General features: G+C 43.5%; 3 protein-coding genes across 9 annotated transcripts; 1 reads left to right on the forward strand and 2 right to left on the reverse strand.

Annotated features, from left to right (window-relative positions):
- Nucleotides 1-102: 102 nt before the first annotated feature.
- LOC117769205 (protein FAM53C-like) lies at nucleotides 103-5,880 on the reverse strand. Of its 5 annotated transcripts, none has more exons than XM_034597962.1 (6): nucleotides 5,562-5,880; nucleotides 4,436-4,498; nucleotides 3,465-3,715; nucleotides 3,324-3,384; nucleotides 2,416-3,242; nucleotides 103-1,592 (listed from the first exon to the last, which is right to left on the reverse strand). In XM_034597962.1, the coding sequence occupies exons 3-6, from the start codon at nucleotides 3,546-3,548 to the stop codon at nucleotides 1,332-1,334; spliced, it is 1,233 nt and encodes a 410-aa protein (XP_034453853.1). In that variant the 5' UTR covers nucleotides 3,549-3,715; nucleotides 4,436-4,498; nucleotides 5,562-5,880; the 3' UTR covers nucleotides 103-1,331. The 5 variants fall into 5 exon arrangements, with proteins under 5 accessions (XP_034453853.1, XP_034453851.1, XP_034453854.1 ...); XM_034597960.1 differs by lacking the exon at nucleotides 5,562-5,880 and adding an exon at nucleotides 4,617-5,537; XM_034597963.1 differs by lacking the exon at nucleotides 4,436-4,498 and having other exon boundaries at nucleotides 103-1,529.
- A 148-nt stretch (nucleotides 5,881-6,028) lies between these two features.
- phykpl (5-phosphohydroxy-L-lysine phospho-lyase) lies at nucleotides 6,029-12,688 on the forward strand. 2 transcript variants are annotated; one of them, XM_034597953.1, is made up of 13 exons: nucleotides 6,029-6,379; nucleotides 6,474-6,592; nucleotides 6,677-6,836; nucleotides 7,559-7,633; nucleotides 7,719-7,806; nucleotides 7,898-8,014; nucleotides 8,436-8,518; nucleotides 8,611-8,836; nucleotides 9,472-9,626; nucleotides 11,060-11,149; nucleotides 11,234-11,367; nucleotides 11,513-11,557; nucleotides 11,935-12,688. In XM_034597953.1, the coding sequence occupies exons 1-12, from the start codon at nucleotides 6,321-6,323 to the stop codon at nucleotides 11,554-11,556; spliced, it is 1,350 nt and encodes a 449-aa protein (XP_034453844.1). In that variant the 5' UTR covers nucleotides 6,029-6,320; the 3' UTR covers nucleotide 11,557; nucleotides 11,935-12,688. The 2 variants fall into 2 exon arrangements, with proteins under 2 accessions (XP_034453844.1, XP_034453843.1); XM_034597952.1 differs by lacking the exons at nucleotides 11,513-11,557; nucleotides 11,935-12,688 and adding an exon at nucleotides 11,441-11,489 and having other exon boundaries at nucleotides 6,063-6,379; nucleotides 11,234-11,395.
- On the reverse strand, nucleotides 12,505-16,233 carry hnrnpaba (heterogeneous nuclear ribonucleoprotein A/Ba). 2 transcript variants are annotated; one of them, XM_034597966.1, is made up of 9 exons: nucleotides 16,094-16,233; nucleotides 15,352-15,588; nucleotides 14,763-14,931; nucleotides 14,512-14,670; nucleotides 14,300-14,428; nucleotides 14,124-14,214; nucleotides 13,837-13,992; nucleotides 13,651-13,736; nucleotides 12,505-13,209 (listed from the first exon to the last, which is right to left on the reverse strand). In XM_034597966.1, the coding sequence occupies exons 2-8, from the start codon at nucleotides 15,570-15,572 to the stop codon at nucleotides 13,666-13,668; spliced, it is 996 nt and encodes a 331-aa protein (XP_034453857.1). In that variant the 5' UTR covers nucleotides 15,573-15,588; nucleotides 16,094-16,233; the 3' UTR covers nucleotides 12,505-13,209; nucleotides 13,651-13,665. The 2 variants fall into 2 exon arrangements, with proteins under 2 accessions (XP_034453857.1, XP_034453856.1); XM_034597965.1 differs by lacking the exon at nucleotides 16,094-16,233 and adding an exon at nucleotides 15,708-15,843.
- Nucleotides 16,234-16,722: the final 489 nt, after the last annotated feature.

The following is a 16,722-nucleotide window of genomic DNA, read 5'->3' on the forward strand; positions in this document are numbered from 1 at the left end:
AGCCACTAGAGGTCACACAAGAATCTTAACAATCCCATGCATTGCTCTTTCATTGCACTACATGGATTTGCTATAATAAATAAAGGACAAGACAATTTTTCGGAAAAAAAAAAATATCATTCTCTATTAAAGTTTATTTGTACATAAATTGTGCAACGGGAATATTACCATCTGAAAACACAAGAAAGGTCGTTTCTGAAAGGCCACCAAGTCATTTGCATCACTCCCACCTTTGTCACATTCACTCAGAATTAGCTCGACATTGTGTACTCACTCTAACCACTGTGCAGTACATTTCATTGTGCCCTGTTTAAGTCCAGCTGCAGCATCCATCCAGTTATTCAAATGGCGATTATAGTGCATGTACCACCAGTTCAAAAATATCTGAATCAGCGCAAATGGAGTTTGCAATAATGTCTGGCTGTGAGAGAGAAGACCAGAGTCCCAAGAACTCAGTGTTTAAAGCTTAAGGCAATGTTCAGTTTACAGTATCATCAGTATGACTGCTGACATTGTGCTAATGTCCAAACAAACAAACGCAAAAAAGGGGGAGGCATCCTTTCTCCTATCAGAAGAAAACCTTCCCTTCCATGATGTAGAGGTGCTCCAAAAGGACAAATCAATGACAGAACAGCAGTAAAAGCAGATTTTTTTTTCCCAGGGTCTATGAGAGATTTGAGGGACTGCAGCAAGATCTTGGATTATATCCTGTTCAACCTACCAGAGAGCATTTATATATGGACATAATTCCTATATTTGGGCTACTTGCATATTATTTTTAATTACACAGGGTATAATTAGGTTCTGCTTTACTTTATGTCCAAATTCAGAGAGCCACACACATAAGCATCTGATGACAGACCAATGCTCAATAACAATCCCAAGCAATCTGTCTTTAGTGTGTGACTTATGAGCAAATGAGAAGAATGTTGTGCTTAACGCAATATATGTTATTCGATAAGGATATGCAGGGATATCAAGATGCTTACCAACAGTTAAGGCTAATTCAAGACTTTTATCAATATGAAATATTAGCCAAAAGTCTGTAAGCATGAAAACTCACTTATTTGTTCATGCACATTTCCGTATGGAGTGTTGAAAAGGCAGGCACTGGCATTTTTGTGAAATGTTTAACAGTGAACTAGTTCCAAGTGTTACAATCATTACATTGTAATTTGATATTGACGGTAATTGCTCAGGTCAAACTCTGGATGAAAGCCTTATGAGGTCAGCACTTTCCCAAGGATTCTGCCCAAAAAGCACGCAAAGCCTACTGGTGTGCTTAACATGGTTATGGAGGCTCTAATTACACTAGGAGAACCAACAAGTGGTCAGTTTTCTTCTATAAGGTTCAAATCCAGTTCTGTGCAGTCCCTCTCAAAAACAATCTTTTGTCCTCCATCTATTAAGGTCCTTTTTCTTTTATCTTCTTCCTCCTCCTCCTCCTCATCTTCTTCACTTTCACTTAGTGGCCCGATGCTGCCTCGTCCCAGGAACTCTGCAGGGGAGAAGGCTGAGCACTGCTCTGCCTGGGAAGACACTGGAATTAGACAGCCATCTGTAGCACATGCAAGGCTCTCACGATTACCAATCTACACAGGAGAAAGAAGTGTCATGAGTATCATGTGACAATTCTACCATTAAACCAGGTTTTATATGCATCTTATTAATGATGCCAACACTCTGAAATATGGAGAGATGATGGCATAGGAGCAAAGGTTTAACTGTGTTGAGCCAGAGTTGTGGGAGATACGATGCAGCCAGAAAAAGAGTGCACGAGTGAATCAAGGCCTGCGGATTACTTAAACTGTTTTCAGATATGACCTCCGGGTAAAATCTATAGAATTCGCTACAGAGTTGACCTAGAGTTTGCCTTTCACATATGCACAACGCAGCAGGAGTTTTTCTGCGCAGACACGTTCACAACAGCAACAAATCCTCTGCATTATTCAGGCGAGAGGTGGAGCAGCTGGGTGCAGCAGACAGAGGCAGGAAGTGTCTGTTTGTTGACACCATCATCAGCTCTTATCACCTCAAACTCTCTTGAAATCTTCATCAGTGTCTTCTATGTGTATGACACTGCTTTTTCAAGTGGAGATATTTGTTTTATCTTTGTTGTTTTAATTTATGAGACTGTCATGTGTTAGAAGCCCCCCCCCCACTCGCCCTCAGTGAATCCAGCGGGGGATCCCCTGCTGTGTTCACACATTGACGTCTCCTGGATTTCGACAGACTTTATACTAGGAGGTCAGGCAGATAGTCTCACCCGGACATTTGCGTTCACACATGCACCACCTCTGGATAAAATATGGAGGAACTGCAGCATCCAGTGCATGTCTGAAAGCAGCAACTACGTGTGCACCAACGACTGCTAGAACCTACCTACCGTGACAGCCATTGCACGGTCTTGCTCACCTGTGTCATCTTGCTGAAGTTAAGGCCTGGCCTGGGGCAGGGGAGAACATCTGCGTCATGGCGCCTCTTTAAGCGTGGTTTGCGCATGTCACAGGGCTGAGAGTGGCATCGTGGCAGCGCTGGATGCAGGTCACGCCTACAGGAGGATGGTGTACTGCAGGCTGAAGTGGGAGATGGAGACAGGGCTTGGTGCTCCATGCCAGAACAGCCATATGTTAGAGCAGAAGCAGGGGAGGGCTCGGGCGGCAGGAGTACAACAGAGGTGTCCTGAATGTGCACAGGGGAGAGGGAGAAGCGGCGCTGCAGCATTAAGTGAGAAATCAGGGGGGCCGGTGAAGAGGAGCAGGAGGATGGAGTAGCAAAGGAGGCAGAGCAGGCTCCTTTCAGTGTGTCACAGGGGTCCCATGGGAAGCTCCATGGTAGTGGGGAGTCAGAGGAGAGTGCTAAGCTAAAGAAGGTAGGGCTAGAAGATGAGTGTACAGAGGAAGAGGAACTGGGACCACAAAGTAGCAAAGAGCTGGCTCCAGAGCCAGAACTAGATGCTCCTCCACTTGGGCAGCCACGTTTGACTGGGGTCCAAACCTTGGATGCACTAGGATGCCAGGTGGAGCGGCACCGAAACAGGTCCTCTGGAACAGAGAGGGACCGACAGTGGCGTTTTGGGGGTGGTGGCGGTGGGGAGTTTTGTAAAGCCTTTTCTGTAAAGGAAGAAACCTCCATTCTCTGGTGATGTTCTCCAGCGTTTGAAGGAAGCCATATGGAGTCAAGTCCACAGGATTCATCTAGAAAGTTGGCTTTGGATGATGGGTGTGTAGCTGAGCGGGTTTCTGAAAGGGCCAAAAGACAGACATGAGACAGATTGCCAACCAGACAGGTTGCAAATGCTGGACTTAAATGAATGAACTTGCCTTGTCTTGATCGACCAGCACTCCACGAGACAGTGGGACTGGAGCCCACTGCAGGTAATGACTGAAAGAGAAACATGAGAACATAATGAAACACAGTATTTTAATAAAAGGGGACAAGATTTAGTTTTGTGTCCAACTCACCACATTCACATTGAATGAGAAAGCCTTTTGATAAGGCTCTTCCAGACTCTGCTTACGGAGCTGCTCTGTGATAAGTGTCACCATAGTTGTAGCTTTTATCCAGGGATAGACATGGATGATGCAGAGGTTTATTGAGGGCAGTGGAAATTTTATTAGTCAGAAACCTGGCGTGGTTTTGTGGTGTCCCCTCCACACCTCAACCAGCCAGACTGACCCGCTTGCTCACTATGCCACCGTCATCTTTATGCCACCTACAGAGACAAATGAGACACACACATTGCACATGAAGCATTTCAGGGAACAGAAGCCTAGAAATTTGACAGACAGATCCCCCACGACCTCAGATTCAAGTGTAAACTCTGCTAATGGGGACTTTCCAGCAGCATGGTGTAACTGCTGTTATGTGGAAAAGCCCACAGAGTGTCCACATATAGCAGAGCCACCTCATTCACACTTGAAAAGGCAGAGGCAGAAGTTCATGTTCACAAAAGGTAGAGAGAACACATGATGTGAGGAGACGCAGAACAAAGAAACACTTAAAATTCCATCAAGCCCATGGAACACGGGCACTTCTTACTGGGACTACAATCATAAACTGGGGTTATTTAAAAGTAAATGCAGAGTATTGCGCAAGTGAAAATCTTTGGGGCAATACCATGGCAATCAAAGTCAGTTGAGTCCAATAAAAACAAATGACAAGAGTTGTGAGCTGGAAGAGAATGGAAGGGGGAGGGAGAGGCAAAAGGGGAAAGGATGGGGGAAGTGTGTGTGAAAAATGGGGATAGAGGTTGGAAGCATGCCATAGTATCTTTGCAAGAGGGACAAAAGAACAGTGAGCAGGTCTCAAGGGCTTAGGTTACCAAGGAAAAGCCAAAATGGTGTGATGTGCCCAGAGAGCAGGACCACCATAGAGCCTGCATGTGCATTTCATAAACACACGTTCCTTTAACATCTTAACATCTAACGCTTACTGAATCGACAGACATCTAATGATTAACCTGCTCCAGTCCATGTAAGGAATCCCTGGAATCAAACTGAAAGTAAAACACAAAGTCAAACATTAATAAAAAAACAAATCTGCTGTATTAAAATGTAACATGACCTTTTAGTCTTTGCAACTCTTTTACAAGTGCAGAGGAACAAAGCTCAAACCTGTATTCAATGCTGACAAAGTGGATATCAACACAAAAACAGCATCAACTTCAAACCATGCGTCTCGGTGTGAATCTGGACGTCAGATGTGGCTTTCAGGGCCTTCCTCCTTGTGGCGAACACGGTGCTACACTGTTAGCCTAATTCCACATGCCACAAGACAAGCTACTTCACCGGGCCAGGGGCCACGGGCTGAACCTCATCCTGTGGCAGCGGTCCCTAGTGAAAGAGAGGCTCTCCCCTCCTCAGAGACGGACAAGAGCAGTGCTGTCAACCGTCAAATCATTGCAAACTTAAAAAAAAAGAAAAGAAACACTGCTCAACCAGAAACTTTACCACATTACTACAAACTCATGATCCTCAAAACACAACAGCACAAAACAATACCGATTAAGGCTCTTATGCTAGGCTAGTAAAGTGGTTCTGACTTAAGCCAAGGATATTTACAGTGCAAACCAACAGGCAAGTTTGTTACTCTCATCCCAAAGAAAAGCCCACGACGTCTGTGTTAGCAAATTAAAATCTATAGCATTACAACGTTAGCTGCGGGACAACTGTTTGTCATTGGCCATGCAAGCCTATTAATCACGAGGATAGATCTAGTAACTAAATCGGATAGCGACTTTGACTGGTGGACAGAGTACAGAGTAAGCTAGCTCAGCGACACGATGCAGCCTGCGGAGCACCGAGTTATTAGCCGGTTGTGTCAGCTAGCTGATAACAAGTGCCTTAACCAACTGTAGGAGCACTCGGTCTGTTTGCTAGCAGGGAATAGCTTGTCACTGTGGCCGGCTCTGGCCACCAATCGTTCGGCTGAAACGTGTGAAGGGGCGACAGTGCGTGTAAAGGCTGGATCGATCCTGTACGTGTGAGTCAGTTGTAGCTTTAGCTCGGTTACGCAGCCTCTCTGCACGCTAGCATGCTGCAGCTGTCCTGGTGCATTACCTGCTTTCAGTGGTTCCTTAGCAACCGAAGCTGCACTCAGCGGAGCAGCCAGGGAGCAGTCCAGCGGGGTATTTATAGCCTTTGGACGATACCACTACAGAGGTTTTTTAAAAATACATTAGCCAAGTGGAAGAAAGACGACAATACTTGTGTGGCACCTACATTTCTTACATGGCGTTCAAACGGTTTTTTCCTACTGAAACATTTTGTTGAGCAATGTACGTTTTATGTTGTTTTGCAGGTGTCTGTCCCGCTACCGGTCCCACAGTTAGACTCTTCTGAATAAAGTGACAGCATGAAATCCAAACCGACCAAACGCCAGCGTGATGTTTTTTTTGATATGTTAATATTTATGAAATACAATGCTAATGCTAACTCTGTCATAGCCTTGCTATAAGAACAAAAAATAGAGCGTGTCTCAAGCAAAGGTTACGTGAACCGAGCGCTCTTCTTGACGCATGCGCAGTGGGTGTCAGGAAGAGACCGCTAAGATTCATGAAAACAATACCATAAATAAGTGTCACAGTTATAGTTCTGTTCACTGTAATCCGAGTCCACCTGTTATCACCTCGACACCTGACCAGTCCGTTCAGGAAACACCGTGTAGTTGTTTATCAATTCAGAAAAACAGAGGAAGATTATTTATATTTCTGTAAACGTCCGTTGGAATTCTGAGATAATAAAACAACTCCCTTCAGAAAAGTCGAGAGGGAGAAAGTAGAGTCCTCACACGCGATTACTGCACCGGCCCTGTGAGTTATGGCGCTCGATAAACTCAAGAAAGAAGAAACCCTCGCACTGAGGAAGAGACTGATCGGGTACGTTGAAGTGATGTTTTTCTTCACGCTGCTTGCCGATCGACATGTTGTATGCACATGTGACACTGACACGTGTTCGTCCCCTTCATGGCAGACAGTCGTGCAGACTCTTCTACTCTGACGACCCAGTGAAAATAGTCCGAGCAAGAGGACAGTATCTGTTCGATGAAAATGACAAGCGCTACCTGGACTGCATCAGTAACGTGCATCATGGTAAACCACACTGCATGCTTTCTGATTCATGATAAAGTTTCCACCGTTGGATAACGTGTGTGCTTCCACCCCCCCCCATAATAGTGGGCCACTGTCACCCCAGCGTTACAAAGGCTGCAGCTGCACAGATGGAGCTCCTGAACACAAACTCGAGATTCCTGCACGACAACATAGTCCTGTATGCAGACCGCCTGGCGGCCACTCTGCCTGAGAAACTGTGCGTCTTCTACTTTGTGAACTCTGGGTAAGTAATGTGTCTTAGTTTAAGCACAGATCCCACCGGATAGTACGCAGCCACAGGCTCTGGATCAGGAGGAAAGATCCTAACTGGGTCCCAAGATAAAAAATTTGAGGAAAACCTATGTCCAAAAATAATGGCAGTAAGCATCCAGGTCCAGGCACTTAAAAAATGTAAAAGGCCTTTATTTCAATGGGCTTGAAAGATTAAAATACACCAACGTGTGACTGTGTCTCATGTGTCAGTACACCCTGATGAAGGCATAAGCCCATAGGCGTTGGTGTATTTTAATGCTTAAAGCCCATTGAAGTAAAGGCCCTTTACATTTTTCAAACCACTTTGAGTGCCTGGACCTGGATTCTTAATGCGGTTATTTTTGGACATCAGTTTTCCTCTAATTTGTTGACATGTATTCCCTTCCTTGAGCACAAGTGGTTTGAGGGAGACTAGTAGCCCTCCTGCACACCCCCAGGTCTGATCAGTCTGTGCTGGGCCTGCCTTAGACGAGGGTGTCTTGTGATTAAAAGGACGAAACACTTGTTGACGATAAGGTACCCAGCTGGAGACATGTCCCTAAAATCCACTTGTGATCCCTCACATCTACTGGAGGTTGGCATCTTAACTAGTGGGAAAGATCTTCAAACACACAAGGGATATTCACCATCTTGTCCTATGTTCCTAAACCTGAAGCACTCACCCAGTGATCTTTACATCTGTTTTTCCGACAGTTCAGAGGCCAACGATCTCGCCCTTCGCCTGGCACAGCAGTACACCCAACACGAGGACGTCATCGTGCTTGACCAGTGAGTATTGTGCTCTTATGCAACAGACTCACCCACTGACAATGCACTTGCTTATGAATTACAATGACCTCTTCTTCTACACCAGTGCATACCATGGGCATCTAATGTCCCTCATCGACATTAGCCCTTACAAGTTCCGGAAACTGGCGGGACAGAAAGAATGGGTTCATGTGGTGTGTAAATGTATATGAGCATCATTACCCATCTGATGACCAACAGTGAACTCCTGCCTATATGAAAACATTTGCTTTTATCTGCATGTAGGCACCGTTACCCGACACCTACAGAGGCAAATACAGGGAGAATCACCCCAACCCAGGCCAAGCTTATGCCGATACAGTGAAAGACCTAATTGAGGATGTGCACAGGAAAGGCCGTAAGGTACAATTTAACACACTTCCATGGAGCCTGAATGAGATAAGTAACATTCAAAACAGAGCCAGACTGATTTAGCGGCAGGTATATGCATTTTTTTAATGATTGATTTTTATTATTGATTTTCTTAATTTGCATTTGTGTTTTCTTTTTATTCATAGTTATTATAATACAGTTATATGAATTGATTGTTAAACTGTAAAATATCAAGCCTCAATTACATTTCTTTGTGATAAATCATCATTGCCATTTTTTTTTTTACATATACACAAATGTTTTTTAACCCTGTAATAACAGTTAACGGGCCCCCAAATATTCACATCGTTTGTGCTCTAATTCAAAACATATTATACAAAGACATAACGAAAATGCTGTATTGAACGCAATCTTAATGTAAACCTTCTTTATTTGTTACGTTTTCCGATAGATCTCTGCCTTCTTTGCTGAATCACTGCCAAGTGTTGGAGGACAAATCATCTTTCCCCAGGGATACTCAGCTAAAGTTGCAGAGTGAGAAGCAAACTTATATTTAAGTTCTCGTTCTTTTTCAGCCACATGTACAATAATGGTGACGCGCTACGCCTCCCTGGTACGCTCCGCAGATACGTGCACTCAGCCGGTGGAGTGTTCGTGGCAGACGAAGTCCAGACAGGTTTTGGACGTGTGGGGAGTCACTTCTGGGCTTTCCAGCTGCAGGGACAGGGCTTCTGTCCTGACATTGTGACGATGGGGAAACCGATGGGCAATGGGCATCCTTTGGCTTGTGTGGCAACCACTGTAGAGATAGCTGGAGCTTTCACAGCCAACGGAGTGGAGTACTTCAACACGGTGACTATACAGTGAACTCATTGGCCACATTGAAAGTAGGTAAAACCTTACAGTTAAGTTACCCACGTACTTGTGGTTCCTTTTTATATTACGGTTGTAATATACACCTTATTTTTATGGCAATGAGTTTGACTCGGCCACATTGACAGTATCCTCTCAACTACGACCTTTTCACCAACAAGCAACAGAGATATTACACCTCACTTGCCTCATTGATTTGTTACCATTGGCACTGAATTACAGAATTACACAGTACTTGACGCCTGCACTCTTAAAAAACTTTTTATAAAACAATGATTAGAGATTATTCTCATAAACCATGATATAAAATATATCACTCGGTTGATGTATCTATTTGATTTGTGTGTGTGGTCTTTATCAATGAAGGACATATTTCAACTACACATAATACTGAGTTTTCTGGATGCCTTAAGGGGTGTGTGGATGAGGCTGTGTCACCTCCAGATCACTCTTCATCTGACACATCATGGTATTCACAGTAAAATGTGATATCATAATACACATGACTATTATTATTTAGGTGATGCCAGTAACATGATGATAGGCCCTTATAAAGTAGAAAGGATATGAATATATCTGGATGAGATAACAGGTTTCTGTCTAACTTCACGCAGTTTGGAGGGAACCCGGTGTCGTGTGCAATTGGCCTGGCAGTCCTTGATGTGATAGAGGAGGAGGACCTTAGGGGAAACGCCATGAAAGTGGGATCCTACCTTAAAGAGTTGCTCACAAAGCTGCAAACCCGACATCAAATAATTGGCGATGTCAGGTAAGGATGCTGTGACTAGAGCCCCCTGGCTCTTTAAACTCGGTCTAATGCTTTCACATAAACACTTACAGTCCCTTGGTTAGTCCACTCGTGTTCCCACTAACAGTATCTTGACTGATTAGACCTCCAGTGGGTACAAGTACAGCGTTTTTGTAGCATTTTATGAGGGGGAAGAGATTATATTATCGATAGCGACTTTGAAATAGCCGCCGAGGAAATGTGGTCCACAAAAAAATAAAATCGTGCATGTGCATATAAACTCATCAGAGAGCACAAACCTACACCAAGGCCCAATAGTCCCCTTTAGTTCAACCACGCTGCAGCAAATTGCACGTAGATATCAGTTCTCTAAATATATCAGGCTTTTTGGATCAAGGTCCATGAATCATCCCCCGAGAGAACAATGAAAATGTCAAAACCGTCAATGCCAGCAGTGTATCGTACATAGTGCTTCTCTAAATCAGATTTTGAAGAAATTTGAAGATATTCTGAATAAGCTAACATTTAGCATACACTAAATATCTATGACAAACAGACGTTTAGATCAGCAAACATTACACATTAACTCAACTTAAACTTACATACAATAGAACCAGAATCCCCCACGAAATTTTGAGGTAATCCAGAAGTTTTTTGTAATCTTGCTTGCAAAAAGGTGAGTGAAACCATTATTTCTCTGGCGAAGGAACAGAAAGTGCACCCCTGAAGACGCATGTGGATACATAGGGATTCTGAAAGTTGAGCCATGTAACTGATGACATAACTTTATATTAAACAGGCTGTTTTGGTTTGTTTGAATGAGCCCTTCTCCAAAAACCAAATCATTTCATTCAAGATTCGTTTTTTTTGTGTGTGCATCATACCTTACAAGGGATGCTCAACTTGTCATAGCAAGTAGAGGACAGATATTGGTCATAACATTAACTTCTATCGGATGTAAATCATGACGGTAATTTACTCAACCCTGCCACTGAAAATAAAACATTCCTGTACCTTTACAAATCATGTCAAATCACTTCAATGACCCACGGGTGGACTCACTCAAGGACCTGTTTTTTGCTTTGGAATTATGGGATACTGAGTTTCAATCGAGGATAAGAATAAGCAAGTGCATGCAAAAATGTGGGTGTCTGGGTAATTTGTCAATGTGGCCATGTGCGAGGTGTATTTATCTCCATTCTCTACCATTATGAAGTGGTTCTCGAATGGGGGAACAAATAATGTTTCATGTTTTTCAAATAGATTTCTCTTGTGTGGTTCTGTCATACAACTACGTAGAGTGATTAAAAAAAGCTATGTCAAGTTATTCCATAAAACACACATGGTCCATAGAATATCTTCTATGTAATTGGGATCCTTGGATGAGGAAAAGCATTACAACTTCTGATTGACCAAATTGAGTCTAATGAAAAATTATGCTCCTCTTATAACAGAGGTGTGGGACTTTTTGTGGGACTGGAGCTGGTCACAGACAGAGAGCAGAAGACTCCTGCCACACAAACAGCGGCGCGGGTGGTTAAGAGGTATCTGTTCATAACACTTGATTCAATATTGCAGATTTAACCTTCTAGGGAGAATACATTCTATGTCTCTCCCATGTGGTGTAGGTTAAAAGAAGAGGATCGGATCTGTGTTAGTACAGACGGCCCCTGGGAGAGTGTGGTTAAGTTCAAACCCCCTATGTGCTTCTGTATGGAGGATGCAGAGCTGGTGGTGCAATGCATTGACCGCATCCTCACAGGTTACTTACACAAACACCTTAACCATACACCTGTCACCAGTTTGTAATGTACATTTAATCTACGGAACACATTAGCAGTCAAAGATGTGAATTTCACATGTTCATAAGGTGCAGAATAACTCATGAAATGTGCTTGTTCTCACAGACATCGAGGCCAACGACCTTAAACTGGAAAAGGAAGACATCTAAGGTTTGTTAAACCTGTAGAAAAACTTTTAATTGCATCAGACATTGTCAGATGTTCACATTCATAAAGTTCAGAGGTAGAGATATGAATGTTTATACTTGGGATTCCAGTAGATCAAACAAGTTCAGTCACTTCACAGAACATGTTGCTGCCTTGCACTCACACACAGACCATTGTAGGGACGAGATCTGTTTTTAATGCATCACTGAAGTCTTAAGATGCAACAACCATCTTGTCACAGCAAATTTTTTTTTATATCAAAAGGTTAAATCTTGAAATATAAAAGTGTTGACATTAGATGATATTAATACTGAAGAATAACTGCTCCGTAATTAATTGGGAGCTGTACAACATTAAATTGAAATATTTTTCTCCACCAGGTCTTCAGTGCCAATTTATGGGTTGGACATTGGTAGAATGACAGGTTACCTCTCGAAATCCAGCCAATTGGAGGTAGTCATCTTTAAAATGATGCTAGATGTGACCCTCACCTGGGAGATTTCATATATGACTCTATCTTGACACTAATGAACTTTCATAATATTTTTAAAAAGAAAAATCAGGAAATCAATAAACAGCTTTCTTTAATTTTCCTCTCCTGACTTCTCTATATTCTTTTATCCACAGTACTTGTATTTAAAAATAAACCCAGCTTATAACACTGATCAGCAACATATTCTCAATACACAATATGGTTGATATAAGCACTTACCAGACCACTATCTTTAACTCCTGGACACATTCACAAAAATGCTCAAGTATCGCAGTTTCTCATCTAGTGGGGTGGGTATTAAAACTCAGCCAGTTATCCTGCAGGTAGTGACGCCCTCTCCCACAGCTTCTCAAAGAGGCATCCGCAGAGGTATTAACATTACTCAAGACAAAACAAGCAAGCCATTTAAAACAGTACAAAACATTTAACATTAACTTTACAAATAATAACAAAAAGATCCGAGTGTAATAGAAACCAAAAGTTTATTTCTACCAATTTGCCCAAGACACTAGAGGAATGAGTTTCCAGTGAGAGAGGGAATACCCTCTTACATTAACAGGCTTGCGTTCAGTTGAATAACACTAGTAAAGCCACTTAAAATTGCAGACATGGTGGGGGAAGAATCTCCTTAAAAGCCAAAAAAAAAAGATGCTGGTTGTCTTCGTCTACTATTCCATCTGCAAACATTCACTTGACAATGAACCCTTTGATTAGTTTAAATCCCTTATTTTACCTCACCCCACATATGAAGCCATGCAACTCGCATCCAACACTCAGCACGGGAGAAAGTAACTTAAGATCTAGAAACACCAAAAAAAATAAAATAAAAAAAAGCAAACTTGTTTTATTGTGAGCTTTAAAAGCTCTTGCTCCTGCTCATCTGTAAATCCAGTAGACATGTAAAAATACAACCATACAATACATTAGATTCAAAAGGGTACCAAAAAGTACAGTAAAAATAACACTTCCATCACTGGAAATGTAAATGGACACAAAACAATATAAAATAAAAAGTGGAAAAGTGACATTTGCTTCCCCAGTTCCTCACTTGATCTGTACAAATGGAGCATGAGTCCAAATTTCTGCCAACTCCAAAGGAAAAGCCAGAGCCCATGTTCGCTGTGGTCAGACCATGGATCTCTTTTTCTTATTTACTTTAGACCTTAAGAGAAAAACATGGTGCTTAACGTTACTTAGAATAAACCAAATATGGCATGCTGTTACACAAAGACAGACAGGTGCATGAATGAGTTTGACAAGTCAGTGAATGAACAGACACACTTGGGGAGGGGGGGGGACACGACCGCTAACTATTACATGAAGCACCCATGTGGAAAAGGTGAAACGGTCCTTATTTCTGTTCTCAACCACCACCAACTCAACCCTTAGTGATCAAGTAGTGTTTGTAGAGATGCATCTTAAGATGGCTGACAGGTGGAATGAATCCATCTTTAATGATCACAGACCCCCACAACACGGCCTACCCTAACCCCACCACAATGCTCGAATGGATTTAGAGTAGATGGAGATCTTTGGGATCAAAAAGGCACCAATGGTTACATCTATGTTCTCATACTACCACGGATGATGCAAAAATGCATACCTGCACTACGTGTGATCAGTATGGCTTGTAGCTACTCTGGTGGCCTCCACGTCTTGGAGTTTTCCCATAGCTTGTATTGCCCTGGTCTGGAGGACAAGAGAAAAAGGGACTGAGTTCTTCTGTACAACAAGGAGGACCAAGAAAATAAAGTTTCTTTTTCGTTCCCTGGGGGCACTTATCGCTTACTGTAATCGTAGCCACCCCCATAGCCGTAATAACCAGCAGAGTAGTCATAGTTGCCATAGCCGCCATATCCGTAGCCTTGCTGTCCATAACCATAGTTCTGGTTGTATCCCTGGTTCCAGTAGTTATTGTAGCCTTGATTCCAGTTCTGGCCCTGGCCTAGAAACATCAGACGAAGCCATTGTCACAACTCTGAAGTATACTAGACAATTAATTCACACAAATAGGGTTCTACCACTGAATGTGGGTTAATAGAAAGACTTTGATGGTAGGTAAATATAGGCGCTTACCTCCACGGGGCCTGCCACGTCCACCATATCCACGAGAACCGTACTGCTGCTGCTGGTAGACCTCTTTGGGCTGGGCTACTTTAACTTCGCACTGAAACAAAAAACAAGCAATAAGAGCTTTTCGAAAGAGTATATTATAATAAAATGTCACCACTATGCAAAATGCATGCTATTACCTTGCTTCCACCAACATTATGGTATTTCTTCTCCATAACTTTGAGGGGAGCCTCTTCCTTATATGTGATGAACACGAATCCCCTCCTCTTGTCTGTCTTTGGATCTTGGGGAAGCTCAATGGTCTCGATCTAAACAAGAAAAAAAACAATTTCAGGGGCCAACATCATAAAAGCCATTCAGATACTTGATTCACAGACAGACAAACTCTTACCTCTCCAAAGGTTCCAAAGTACTCCTGAATGACTTCCTTTGAAGTATCAGGGTTGAGGCCTCCCACAAAGATTTTCTTGATCGGGTCCTTCTTCATGGCCATGGCCTTCTTTGGGTCAATCTGTCGTCCATCTAACCTGTGCTCCTTCTGTTCAAGAACCTGAAGGAAAAATAAAAGAAATCAGTGAAAACTGCCCACCCTGACTACATTAGCGACCATTTAGCGCCGGATCAAATTGCTTCCTCACTCACCTTATCTACACTGACTGCCTCTTTAAAGAGAATGAAGCCAAAGCCTCTTGACCGGCCTGTCTGCTGGTCCATCTTTATGGTGCAGTCCGTCACTTCACCAAACTTGGAGAAGTAATCTTTAAGATCCTTCTTGCTCGTGTCCCAGCTGAGACCACCAACAAACATTTTCCTAAACACACAAATAAGGAAGGGGACGCATTTAGTGTAACAGGCAGCACTACTCCTCCAACTTTATATATGGCTGTGGGGGGTGGGGTGGGGTGGTTGCCGGCCGGAGGGGGTGTAAATGTACACACTGTTCCAGAACATCTGTTGACCCCCATGACGTGGGATGGCACGCAACAATTGCAATAGCTTGTGGCTATTTTACAGCATTAATAAAATATGAAAAAAAAAAATGCCGTACGATCAATGTACATAATTCCCCATTAGCCAATACATTAGATCTCTTCTTCACGCGCCCATCCCCCCTCCACTCTGCACATGGCGCCAACAAAGGCCGGCTGAACAAAGAAACATGGCACACCACGAGTGCGCTTAACAATCGCCGGATTCATCAAAGGTTCGCGTTGTGGCGTTTAAAACTCACCCGGCATCCTCCTCGCCTTTGCTGGCGTCGATCTGTCCGCCCTCGTTGCCGCCGTTCTGCGAATCCCCGTCCGCGTCGGCGTCGGGCCCCGCAGCCTCCTCGCACTCATTCACGGCGCTGTCGTCGTTCCCCTCCTCACCGAGGCCGGCTCCGTTGAAATCATCGTCGACTTCGTGGCCGTTTTCTGATGTTTCCATGTACTGCTGCTCGGTCTCAGACATGTTTGAACTATTAAGCCTAGAAGACAAAGACAAAAACACGTTAGCTTGCAAGGTTAGAAAATCCCGGTGGTTACATAACCAGTCAGGCCGTTCATGCTTCGCCATTTACATGGTGCCAATGCATGCATTTCCCACCATTTTGACCGGTACACTCGCGCCCCATGCATCCACAGAAAGAATCACCTACAGCGGGCAAATGGCACCAGAGACCCGTCTACAAAGTCAACATGGTGGCCACCCGTCATCCAAAATACATTTCTGCTGGAGCCACAGATTAGAAAAACGCCCCGCGTGTGTGCCACACTGATAAACCGAGCCCCCACTGTACAACTCAAATTCGCGGTTACGTAATGCAGAGGCCGAGCAGCCGCACTCCAGGGCCGCTACTTCTGCTGTTTACACACATGCAATGTAACCGACGCCATGAACAACCATAACCCGAAGGTCCGCGGCCGAGTGGGTACTTACGCGACGCCAGAGTGAAATAAACCGAGGCTAAAGTAGAAGGAAAAGCAGCTTACTGGTCACACAACCGGAGAGCTCTCTTCAAGATGGATTCTCCCACTCGACGACAACTCGTGGTTGGTTTTCTAGAACCGGTAGAAAAAAAAAAACACTTTTCTGCGGAGGCGGCGTCTGATTGGATGATCCCGGCGGTCACTCGCGGCGGTGGCCAATTGCGGGCGCTGTGCTTTTTTTTTTTTTTTTTTTTACGCAGGAGCTGTTCACGCCCTCCTCACACAGGAAGCGACTCGGAGCACATTTTCCAACGTTGCGTCGAATAATGTTCCACTCAGCGTTTGACTGGCTCGGATCGCAGGCCACTCTGGATCTGACGAATCTGCAGCAACACTCAACACAAGTACAATCCACTTGTGTGCAAAAGCAACGGCCAGTGTAGGGAAGATGTACAAAATGTAGATTACTGTGATTATTGCACATTATTGATAAATTATGCTTATGGTTATGCCTGTGCGCTTTATGAATATGTTATCCAGTGACTACAGTATAAGTTTATAAAATATACTGAACATGGGTTGAACGAATAAACAGAAACCATAAAATTAATTAAAATGAATACACTATTAAATACAACAGGTCCACACTAAACGCTATTTGGTTAGTTTGCATCTACTTTAATTGAGAGGAT

This window comes from Hippoglossus hippoglossus, chromosome 10, assembly GCF_009819705.1.
Source record: "Hippoglossus hippoglossus isolate fHipHip1 chromosome 10, fHipHip1.pri, whole genome shotgun sequence".
Lineage (NCBI taxonomy): Eukaryota > Metazoa > Chordata > Actinopteri > Pleuronectiformes > Pleuronectidae > Hippoglossus > Hippoglossus hippoglossus.

What these genes read in the sequence shown, in the direction of transcription:
- hnrnpaba (XM_034597965.1), bottom strand. Translation starts at nt 15,739, where the DNA reads ATGCATGGGGCGCGAGTGTACCGGTCAAAATG. An exon ending in AAAGGCGAGGAGGATGCCGG is followed by an intron (nt 14,932 to 15,351) that starts GTGAGTTTTAAA and finishes TTGTGTGTTTAG; the next exon opens with GAAAATGTTTGTTGGTGGTC. An exon ending in AGGCAGTCAGTGTAGATAAG is followed by an intron (nt 14,671 to 14,762) that starts GTGAGTGAGGAA and finishes TTTTTCCTTCAG; the next exon opens with GTTCTTGAACAGAAGGAGCA.
- phykpl (XM_034597952.1), top strand. Translation starts at nt 6,321, where the DNA reads ATGGCGCTCGATAAACTCAAGAAAGAAGAAACCCTCGCACTGAGGAAG. An exon ending in CTGAGGAAGAGACTGATCGG is followed by an intron (nt 6,380 to 6,473) that starts GTACGTTGAAGT and finishes CCTTCATGGCAG; the next exon opens with ACAGTCGTGCAGACTCTTCT. An exon ending in CACAAACACCTTAACCATAC is followed by an intron (nt 11,396 to 11,440) that starts ACCTGTCACCAG and finishes ACGGAACACATT; the next exon opens with AGCAGTCAAAGATGTGAATT.
- LOC117769205 (XM_034597959.1), bottom strand. Translation starts at nt 3,548, where the DNA reads ATGGTGACACTTATCACAGAGCAGCTCCGTAAGCAGAGTCTGGAAGAG. An exon ending in TCTCATTCAATGTGAATGTG is followed by an intron (nt 3,385 to 3,464) that starts GTGAGTTGGACA and finishes TTTCTCTTTCAG; the next exon opens with TCATTACCTGCAGTGGGCTC. An exon ending in TGCTGGTCGATCAAGACAAG is followed by an intron (nt 3,243 to 3,323) that starts GCAAGTTCATTC and finishes TGGCCCTTTCAG; the next exon opens with AAACCCGCTCAGCTACACAC.